The sequence below is a fragment of the Dipodomys ordii genome, unplaced genomic scaffold (genome assembly GCF_000151885.1).
Source record: "Dipodomys ordii isolate 6190 unplaced genomic scaffold, Dord_2.0 Scaffold19, whole genome shotgun sequence".
In the NCBI taxonomy this organism is placed as follows: Eukaryota; Metazoa; Chordata; class Mammalia; order Rodentia; family Heteromyidae; genus Dipodomys; species Dipodomys ordii.
In genome coordinates, this window is record NW_012267235.1 from 13,161,289 (window position 1) to 13,171,776 (window position 10,488).

The following is a 10,488-nucleotide window of genomic DNA, read 5'->3' on the forward strand; positions in this document are numbered from 1 at the left end:
TACCACTTGAGCCACAGCGCCACTTCTGGCTTTTTTCATATTGCTTATGTGGTGCTGGGGAATCGAACCCAGGGCCTCAGGCATGCAAGGCAAGCACTCTACCACTGAGCCACCTTCCCAGCCCCTGTCCATGAGACTCTTATCTCCAATAAACCACTAGAAAACTGGCTGTGGCTCAAGGAGTAGAGCGCTTGCCTTGAGCTGAAGAGCGTAGGGACAGTGCCCAAGCCCAGAGTTCAAGCCCCATGACTGACAAAAAAAAAAGAGAGAGAGAGAGAGAAAAAAAAGCTCTATTCTCTGGATTTTCCTCCTGAGAGCTCACAAGGCCTAATCACATGTTGTCTTTACTCAGATGCAAACTGGCTCAGTCTAATGGCTGGGGGGTGATGGTGAGCCACCGTTCCGGAGAGACTGAGGACACTTTCATTGCTGACCTTGTGGTGGGGCTCTGCACTGGACAGGTACTTGGGGCTTCCCTCTTAAGTATCTGACCCAGATTTCTTGGCATCCTCAGTGCTCTGGCTCTGGGTTGAATGCCATCACAGGCTGTTCTTTGGGTCCAGGCCTAACCCCGTCAGCCTGACCTCACCTCGGAATCCCTCTTTCTACCTCAGATTAAGACTGGTGCCCCCTGTCGTTCTGAGCGTCTGGCCAAATACAACCAACTCATGAGGTACAGCAGAGGGAGTGGCCTGGGCATTGGTGGCAGGAATGCAACTAGCAGGTGACAGTTCTGACTTGGTCTGTGTTCTAGGATTGAAGAGGCTCTTGGAGACAAGGCTATCTTTGCTGGACGAAAGTTCCGTAACCCACAAGCCAAATGAGAAGTTGGAGAACCCAGGACTCCTGTGTGCAGTCCTTCAAGCCCTTCTTGGAAATAAACACTGGTGCCAAACAAGACCACTGTGTGCTCTTTTTGTGGGAGGGACAGGCATGGGTCTGGGCCGGGCAAGACAAGAGATGGACAGGTGCAGGAAAGAAGGGAGGGAGAGAACAGATGAGTAACCTACAAAGAGGAAGTGAGGGAGGCCGAGAGGAAGCGAGGTAGATCTAGAACAGAGAAGTTCACATTTTAGGAGGAGGCTGTAGTCTGTGAGAGAAGCTGGAAAGGTGCTGATGGAGGAACCAGATCTAAAGGGGCAGGAGAGGACAGAACAGAGCTGAGGGTCTGGCCACCACCAGCCTCAGGAGAGCTGGAGCAGGCCTGCCACTGTGTTGAAATAAATGGCTCAAGTATACAGTGGAGAGTGAAGGCTGCTCAGTCAGGCTCAGAATGAGTGCACTCAGAGTGTTTAGAGCAGTGATAAGAGTAACTACAACTTCTCCAGAGCTTATGAGGCTCTGGAAGTGTTCTTTTTTGTTTTTAATTGTTGTTGGCTTTTTTTTTTCTTTTGCTGGTCCTGCGGCTTGAACTCAGGGCCTGGGCACTGTCTCTGAGCTTCTTTTGCTCAAGTTTAGCACTACCACTTGAGCCACAGTGCCACTTCCTGCTTTTTCTAAGTAGTTTATGGGAGTTCAGAGTCTCAGGACTTTTCTGCCTGGTCTGGCTTCAAACTGAGATCCTTAGATCTCAGCTTCCTGAGTAGCTAGGATTATAGCAATGAGCCACTAGCACCTGGTTTAGAAGTTATTTTTTTTTTGGGGGGGGGGTCCGGTCATGGGGCCTGAACTCTGGGTCTGGGCTCTGTCCCTCAGCTCTTCAGCTCAAGGCTAGTGCTCTACCACTTGAGCCACAGCACCACTTCCAGCTTTTCTTTTGCTTATATGGTGCTGAGGAATCGAACCCAGGGCCTTATGCATGCAAGGCAAGCACTCTACCATTGAGCCACCTTCCCAGCCCTAGAAGTATTCTTGATATTTGATATATATTGACCCATATAATCTTAGGAACAGTCTTGTCACAGTTACCTTTGTGTGTATGTGTGTACCTGTACTGGGGCTTGAACTCTAGCCCTAGGTACTATCCCTTGGCAGTAAGTTGGAGATAAGAGTCTCATTGACTTTTCTCCCTTGGCTGACTTTGAACCTCTGTCCTAAGTAGATAGGGCTATAGGGTTATAGGTGTGAGCCACCAGTGCCTGGTTCACTTATTATTTTTACAGGTAGACACTGAGGCACAAAGTTAGAAACACACACCTCCAACTTAATCAGCCAGAGGCTTGGTTCAGCAGTATTATGTCAGCCTCACAATCATAAGGTCCTGAGTTCAAACAAAAACAACAAGAAAAAAGACAAAACTCCCATGCAATATATATTTAAGCAGGGCCTGGTAGCTTACATCTGTAATCCAAGGTACTTGGAAGGCAGAAACAAGTTTTAGGCCAGCCTAGATATAAAAGTTTGAGATTCTGCTGGGTGCTGGTGGCTCACACCTGTAATCCTAACAACTCAGGAGGCTGGGATCTGAGGATCACGCTTCAAAGCCAGCCTGGTCAGGAAAAGCCATGAAACTCTTATCTCTAATTAACCACTAGAACACCGGAAGTGGTGCTGTGGTTCAAGCAGTAGAGCGCTTGAAGAGTGCAGGGACAGCACCCAAGCCTAGAGTTCAAGCCCCATGACCGACAAAAAGAAAAAAAGTTTGAGATTCCATCTTATTCAGTGACTGAGGTTATGTCAGTTCAGGGGAAGCACAATAGCTGGGTAAAATGGCACATGCTTGTCATCTCTAGTGACATGGAGAAGTAAAATAGTAGGATCACAGTCCACACTGGCCTTGTCATAACAATGAGAGATATTACTTGAAAATAACTAAGGTAAATTGGGTGCCAATGGCTCATGCCTATAATTTTAGCTACTCAGGAAGCTGAGATCTGAGGAACATGGTTTGAAGCCCAAGCAAGAAAGTCTGTGAGATTCTTATCTCTAATTAACCACAAAATGCCAAAATGGAGACGTGGCTCAAGTGGTAGAGTGCTAGCCTTGAGCAAAAAAACTCAGGGAGAGTGCCCAGGTACAGAGTTCATAACTGGAAAAACACTACAAAATCCCCAAGGCAAAAAAGGGCTAGAAGCATGACTCAAGTGGTAGAGCTCCTGCTTTGCAAGTGCAAGACCTGACTTTGAACCTCAGTGCAAAAACCATTATCCTGCCAGGTGCTGGTGGCTCACACTCATAAGCCTAGCTACTCATGAGGCTGAGATCTGAGGATTGAGGTTTAAAGCCAGCGTGGGCAGGAAAGTCCATGAGACTCTTATCTCCAATTAACCACCAGAAAACTGGAAGTGGTGCTGTGGCTCAAGTGGTAGAGCGCTTGCCTTGAGCTGAAGAGCTGAGGGACAGCACTCAGGCTCACAGTTCAATTCCCACGACCAAAAAACGACAAAAAATAATAATAATACGTTTTAGCCAGACATAGTAGTGCAATCCTAGCATTTAGGAGACAGAGGCAGAAGGATCAAGAGTTTGAGGCCAGCCTGAGCTACACAGTGAGACCATTTTAAAAAATTAAGTACTGGGGGTGGGGGGGGGTAGGCTGGGAAGGTGGCTCAGTGATAGAGCACTTGCCTTGCATGCATGAAGCCCTGGGTTTGATTCCTCAGCATCACATAAGCAGAAAAAAGCTATAAGTGGCGCTGTGGCTCAAGTTGGTAGAGCGCTAGCCTTGAGCTGAAGAGCTGAGGCATAGCCCCTAGCCCCAGAGTTCAGGCCCACAACCAGAAAAAAAAAAAAAAAAAAAAAAAGTGCTAGGGATGTAGCTCGGTGGTAAAGCACCTGCCTATCACACACAAGACTGGTTTCATTCATGAACCATCAGTACAACAAAAGAATATATCTCAAAAGTCCGACGACAGTGCCAATAACTGGCCATGTTTAGCTTACACAATCAGCAATTTTATACTGTTCAACCTAAAATTATTCTCTTTTTTTTTGGGTCCAGTCATGGGCCTGAACTCTGGGCCTGGGTGCTGTCCCTCAGCTCTTCAGCTCAAGGCTAGCGCTCTACCACTTGAACCACAGCGCCACTTCCGGCTTTTTTTCTTTTTGCTTATGTGGTGCTGAGGAATCAAACCCAGGGCCTCAGGCATGCAAGGCAAGCGCTCCACCGAGCCACCTTCCCAGCCCTCTAAAATTATTCTCTTCCCTGCCAGTGGCACTAAAACCTATTTTTCTATATACAAACCAGTACATTGAGTCAAACAGTGTTTATTGAATGTAAAGTAATCCCAGCCCCATGGGAAAATGTTCCAAGAAGAACAGAATAATACAGATTAAATACCCACCTTCACATTCACACTCTTCCACTCAAACACACACACACATCACATACACAGCGAAACAAATCAAACCCCTGTGTCCTCCAGCCTGAGTGCTGGCTGGCAGGAGGTGACTCAGAGGCGGGGCTCCAGGATGGGTCCTAATAGCAGCAGACTTGTCCTTTCCCATCCCCTATCCTGCTCCAGAGGCCAAGGGGAGCTGGGTTGGACGTCTAGGAGGAAGTTGGCAACTCTTCCCCACTCTGCCGCAGACGTTTCTTGGCTCGGATCTCATTCATGGCCTCTTCGATGGAGCGTGTGTCCCTCTTGTTCGCCACTGGCACTGCGGGGGGGGGGGGGACGACACAAAAGGGAGGGCAGGACCTCAGCTCCCCCTCCCCCATCCTATGCTCTCCTCCCCAAGCATCCCCCCAACTGGCGCTCCCCAACCCCTGCCATGGCTCACCACAACCATAGGTCTTGTTGGCCTGTAGCATGTGGGCTGCATCCTTGGCTGCTCCCTTGCCAATGAGATGGCTGTACTTGTCTTTGTAGTCACTGGCTGGGCTCACTTCCACAGGTCCCTGCAGAGCTGCCTCTTCCTCCTGCTGCTGGACCAGCTCCTAGGGTCACAGAAGTAGAGTATTGGTACCCAGGGGCCTGATCCTGACCAAGGTGATGGTAGTGGCTCCAGGGATTGCCAGGTAAAGCTCACCTTCAGCTTCCGCTTCTCCTCAGCCTTCTGGGGGTCCCATTCCTCCCCATGACGGTAGGAGTCCAACTCTTCATCGGAGGGTGCAAACTCCTGGGGAAGAAGTGAATCAGGGGCCCATTTAAATGTTTAATCTTGTTTTGTGTGTGCTATTACTGGGGCACGAATGCCTGGGCATTCTCCCTTAGCTTGTATGTATGTGCATGTGTATGTGTGAGTGCTGGTCTTGGGGCTTGAACTCAGAGCTGTTTGTGAGTTTTTTTTTTTTTTTTTTTTCTGGTCAGTCATGGAACTTGAACTTAGAACCTGGGTGCTGTCCCTGAGCTTTTCTGCTCCAGGCTAGCGCTCTTACCACTTTAAGCCTCAGCTCCACTTCCAGTTTTTTTGGTAGTTATTTGGAGGTAAGTCTAATGGACTTTCCTGTCCACACTAGCTTTGAACTGTCATCCTCAGCTCTCAGCCTCCTGAGTAGCTAGGCATGAACCACCAGCACCTGGTACCATGAGCTTTTTTGCTGACGACTAGCGTTTTACCATTTGGGCCACAGCTCCACTTCTAGCTTTGTGGTGGTTAACTGTAGGCCTGAGTACCAGACTTTCCTGCCAGGGCTGGCTTTGAACCATGATCCTCAGCTTCCTGTGAAGCTAGGATTACAGTGCCACCACTGCTCAGTTTTCACTTAGCTTTAACATTCAAGGTCCGCACTCTACCACTTTAAGCCACTCCTCCACTTCCAGCGTTTTGGTGGTTAACTGGAGATAAAGAGTTTCCTGGACTTTCCTGCCCAGGCTGGCTTTGAACCTTAATCCTTGGATCTGAGCTTTCAGATTAGCCTGGATTACAGGTGTGAGCCACTAGTGCCTGGCTAAGTGTTTAATCTTAACCATCTCCCATGGTGGAGGACAGACTGAAAAGGAAAGAGGAAAGTGAGGAACAGAGGCCTTTCACCTTTTTGAAGATCATGACATAGCGACAGTCATCGTCTTCCCCAAAGGAGAAGGATGTCAGGCCAGCAACTTCTACCACATCGTGTCTGGTAAGGAAGGTAGAAGAGAAAAAAAATGTATTGGGTTATAAAGGGGCCCCGTCTCTTCTTGTAAGGGCTTCTCCGAATGGCCCTTTCATCTCCCCAGCTGCCCACCTCTTGACTCCCCCAGCAAGAGACACTCACAGTATGCTCCTCTCTATCTTGTTCATAGGCTGAAACTTTTTCTTGATCTGCCCACTGTCTTGGATGAAATCTGACACCTCTTTCTCCATCTTGGAAGAAAGAAAGGAAAGAAGATGTGAGATGATGGTTCTGTACAATTATTCCTTTCCCCAACAGGACTAACAACCTGTCTATACCTCCCTACACTTTCTTCAGCTTCCATATCACTGGCTCTTAGGTCGTATCTCTCTTGAAATATTAAAGTTTTTTTTTTTGTTTGTTTTTTCTGTGCCAATATTAGGGCTTGAATACAAAGCCTGAGCACTGTCGTTCAGCTTTTTCACTCATGGCTGGTGTGCTACCACTTCAGCCACAGTTCTACTTCTGGCTTTTTAGTGGTTAATAGGAGGTAAGAGTCTACTAACTTTCCTGCCCTAGCTGGCTTTGAACCAGCTTGCTTGTGAGACTCAGATCTCAGCCTCCTGAGTAGCTAGGATTACAGATGTAAGCCACTGGCACTCAGCAATTAAGACATTTTCAATACAACTGAGTCTTCAACCTTCTAACTCTAACTTATTGGAAGTCCTTCTAGAAGCTGCCTTTGATCTCTCCCGTTGTTCTCACCCTTTTACGAAATTCCACTTTCTGTTGTTTGTCTTGTTCTTGTAGTTTCTTCAGGCGGGCAGCCTGCTCTGGGGGTGAGAAATGGCAGCATTAGGCCTGGACTAGAAGCATGTGAGAATAGTTTGTTAGGCTTCAAAGGAAACATGCTGTCCACCAGGAGGGATCAGGCTGTAAAGATAGAATTACTGTTTATTAGCTGGGCGCCTGTGGCTCACACCTGTAATCCTAGCAACTCAGGAGGCTGAGATGGGAGGATCACAGTTCAAAGCCATCTCAGGCAGGAAAGTCCATGAGACTCTTACCTCCAATAAACCACTCAGAAACTAGGAAGTGGCATTGATGCTCAAGTGGTAGAGAGCACTAGCCTCGAGCTGAAGAGCTGAGGGACAGCACCCAGGCCCAGAGTTCAAGCCCCCTACCCCCAACCCACCACCACCAAAAAATAATTACTGTTTATTTGTGAGGCATTTACTGATATTTATCACATGCCTGGTACTGGGGTAGGCCCTGAAGTACCAAGATGATCAAACATACTTTTACCCCTCATGAACTCAGTTTAAGAGTGACAAAGATCATAATTATGTATAACTCTACTTAGCAACCTCACTGGGAAACCAATTAATATTTACTTAATCCTCATAACAGATGAAGAACTATAAGGCACATGGGGCCATAAGGAGACTAAGCCTCTGGCCTGAGGATCATCATCTCCATCATTTCATTGTCTTCAGGGAAAGGAGAAACTATTTAGTTTCCTATATTTTGTAATACCCTCCACTTCCTACTTCTACAACCAGAATGAAGCTGAAAGAAATGTTTTATCTCATATCCTTCTACTTTTGGGGGTGTAGGTGTCCAACCCTAGCTGGAAATAAATTCTCCACCTTGGAATCTTTATTCAACTCTCCTCTTCCCCTTTCTCAGATCCTGCCTCCTTGACATCAGATCACCCTGCCCCTGGAAAAAGTAGAGTTTTGTCTTTTTGTTTTGGTGCATGGGATTGCTTTACCTCTTGCAAACCCTGACAGTCACCGTGTGTCAGAGTTACTTCTTCCTCTAGACCACAAGACTTCGGCTTAGCATATGCTAAGAACAAACATACTGTTAACTTTTTGTTTCTCTCCCCTATCTGGCTATGAGCTTCTGAAGGGCAGGAACCCTTGCTCATATCCAGTCTAGTTATCTTCCAGGGCCTCAGGAACTGACAGCCTAGAACCTTAGCATTTCCAATCTTGGCCAGAGATGATTTTCTAGTTAGTTTTCCAGTCTTCCTTGTGCCTGGTGAGGTGGCACAGGATGATGGCATAAGGTGGTTAAGAACATAGTGCTGAGTGGCTCACGCCTGTAATCCTAGCTACTCAGGAGGCTGAGATCTGAGGATCATGGTTCAAAGCCATCCCAGACAGGAAAGTCCATGAGACTCTTATCTCCAATAAACCACTCAGAAAACCGGAAGTGGTGCTGATGCTCAAGTGATAGAGTACTAGCCTTGAGCTGAAGAGCTGAGGGACAGCACCCAGGCCCAGAGTTCAAGCTCCACAACCAAGAAAAAAAAAAAAAAGAACACAGTGCTTAAAAGTCACACGTGGTGGAAATGGCGCTCAAGTGGTAGAGCGCTCACCTTGAGCTGAAGAGTGCAGGGACAGCGCCTAAGCCTAGCGTTCAAGCCCCACGTCCGACCAAAAAAAAAAAAAAGTCACACGTGGGTATGAAGCTGCCACTTACTAACCCTGTGAGACCGCACACAAGTGAGTGAACTGAACTTCCTAGTCAACTGCTTCTAGAGAGTCATTTGTACCCCCAAGTTAATTTCAACTTCCGGGTTACTGTAATTGTTCCCTCTTTCCTCAAGAGCTTTCAGATTCACTTCTCTGCCTATAATTTTTTGCTCCTCTTTCTCATTTACAGAATTATCTATTCTTCAGACCTCACTCACTGCAAATACATTTGGAGCACTTATTGTTATCAAACTTGTGTATTTCATCACTGAGGATCTCAGACTCAGGATGGTAGTCTCCTTCAGGGTGCCCCTTCCCCTAGCAAGCGTTCAGTAAATAAAGAGGTTATTTAGATAATCCAGCAACTCTTGACTACCTGCCTGCCCTGACTCCCTGTACAGGGTTTGTCTGCAGACACGGCAACAGGACTAGGATCTGGGTATCTCCACGGCAGGCATTCGGCTAGGCTTCTTCACTTGCCAAAGGAAACCTCCACCTCCCTGCCGGGTCGTATCCGACTCTGGCCGCCTTTCCCGAACCCGCCCGGTGGGAAGCCACTCAAAAAAGCACAGGCCGGGACCACAACCAATCAGCCCGGCAACATTCTCATCCCTCCAATAAACACCATGATCTGCTGAAGCAGCTTGGAAATTTAAGGCTAACATTGGGAAAAAGTACTGGTAGAGGCAGGCATAGGGACTGGGTCAAATCTAGAAGGGGCACAAAGACCCGGAAGGCTCAAGCTACTAAACGGAGACACAAGGGTGCTGGTCCAACACTTAGGAAGTGATGCTTTAAGTTAAGAGAGCCAATAGCGACCTCAGGTGAAAAGATTGTGGGTGGGCGTGTCCCGGACCTGAGCAAGCAGCGGTAGGCGGGGCCTGAGCACACCGTTCTCCAATGGGAAGGCGGGACAAGCGGAGACGGACGGGCCCGGCAGCTAATGGCAAACAAGGACTACGGAAGGCTGCGCTAGGAGAGAAGAGGCAGGAGGCCGGAGCAGGGCTTCCGGCAGCCAATCACTGCCCGCCGAGGACGGCGGCCGGGCGAGCCGGCAGCTCTATTAGGGACGCGGAGGGTCTCCGCAGGGGCCTGTGAGGGGTCTTTCACGGCTCTGGAGGCGGCATCGTCCGAAGGGGGGTGCAACTGCGGTCCCAAGAACCGAGTGAAGAAAGGTGGTCGAGGATTTGGGGTCCTCACCTCGGGCCTTGCGTCGAGTCTCCTGGTCCCCGAGGCTGGGTGGCTTCTCCATGGAGCTCAGGATGGAGCCCAGTAGGTCCGCCATCTTGGAAGTGACTGAGAAGGGGCGGTGCGTCTTAAAGGGGAGGGGCAATTGCCTTTAAGGCCGGAAACACGTCGGAGGCGGAAGACCACGCGCCGCCCTGCGCAGGCGGTGACCCCAGGCCGCGGTGGCGGGGCCCCCTTCCCCCCTCCCCGCCCCGCTCCCAGCAGACAGGAGCCGGAGGCTGGCTGGTACAGCGACGTTTAATGGCAATTCGTATAAACCAAGCCCATGCACATGTAGAAAGTGCTCGTGGAGCCGGCCGGGCCCCTGCCGCGCGACCCTCCCGCGGCGTCTTAAATAGATTCTTCACTATACTCTGTATGTTACAGTATGTACAGGCCCCTGCCCTCGGGCGCAGGGCGGACTCCGCCGGGCGTTCCCACGGGAACCCCGGCCGTTTGGCCCCGAGGGGGCGGCCGGAGTCGGACGGGGGAAGACCAGCCCAAGGAAGCAAACGGACGCAAACGTCCGGAGTCGGGGGGGGGGGGGGGGGCGGGTCAGCCTGACACTCGAGGGCGCGCCCGGCGCGGGCCGCGGTGGGGCCGAGGCGGATACATTCAGTGACGCTTCCAACAAATAAATAAGGCAAGTCAGGAAGGGCCGCGGCCGGGGGCGGGCGGGCAGGCAGGCAGGCAGGCAGGGCTCCGTGGGTCGCAGCGGAAGATGCAGGTCTGTGGGGCGTGGCTCTCGGGAGCCTGGGACCAAAAGAGGCGTGGCCAGGAGGGAGGGGTGGCGCCGCGCGGGGGTGGGGGCCAAGGGCGCCAACCAAAATGTAGGGGGAAAAGCTGCCGACAGGGGCTCCT

The 10,488-nt window shown here is 49.9% G+C and overlaps 2 protein-coding genes across 2 annotated transcripts in view; one reads left to right on the forward strand and one right to left on the reverse strand.

The window, feature by feature from the left end:
* The window catches only part of Eno3 (enolase 3 (beta, muscle)), a 9,148-nt gene extending 8,273 nt beyond the window's left edge, over positions 1-875 (forward strand). Inside the window, exons 9-11 of the mRNA XM_013013135.1 lie at positions 316-461; positions 615-673; positions 755-875. Of these exons, the coding sequence (XP_012868589.1) occupies positions 316-461; positions 615-673; positions 755-824 (275 nt within the window). The 3' untranslated portion in view covers positions 825-875. The remainder of the gene's footprint in view (positions 1-315; positions 462-614; positions 674-754) is intronic.
* Positions 876-4,130: 3,255 nt separating this feature from the next.
* On the reverse strand, positions 4,131-9,816 carry Spag7 (sperm associated antigen 7). Its single transcript, XM_013013296.1, has 7 exons — positions 9,601-9,816; positions 6,683-6,750; positions 6,080-6,168; positions 5,857-5,941; positions 4,912-5,001; positions 4,663-4,819; positions 4,131-4,539 (listed from the first exon to the last, which is right to left on the reverse strand). Exons 1-7 carry the CDS (start codon positions 9,683-9,685, stop codon positions 4,430-4,432), a joined length of 684 nt encoding a protein of 227 aa, XP_012868750.1. The 5' UTR covers positions 9,686-9,816; the 3' UTR covers positions 4,131-4,429.
* Between the last annotated feature and the right edge of the window lie 672 nt (positions 9,817-10,488).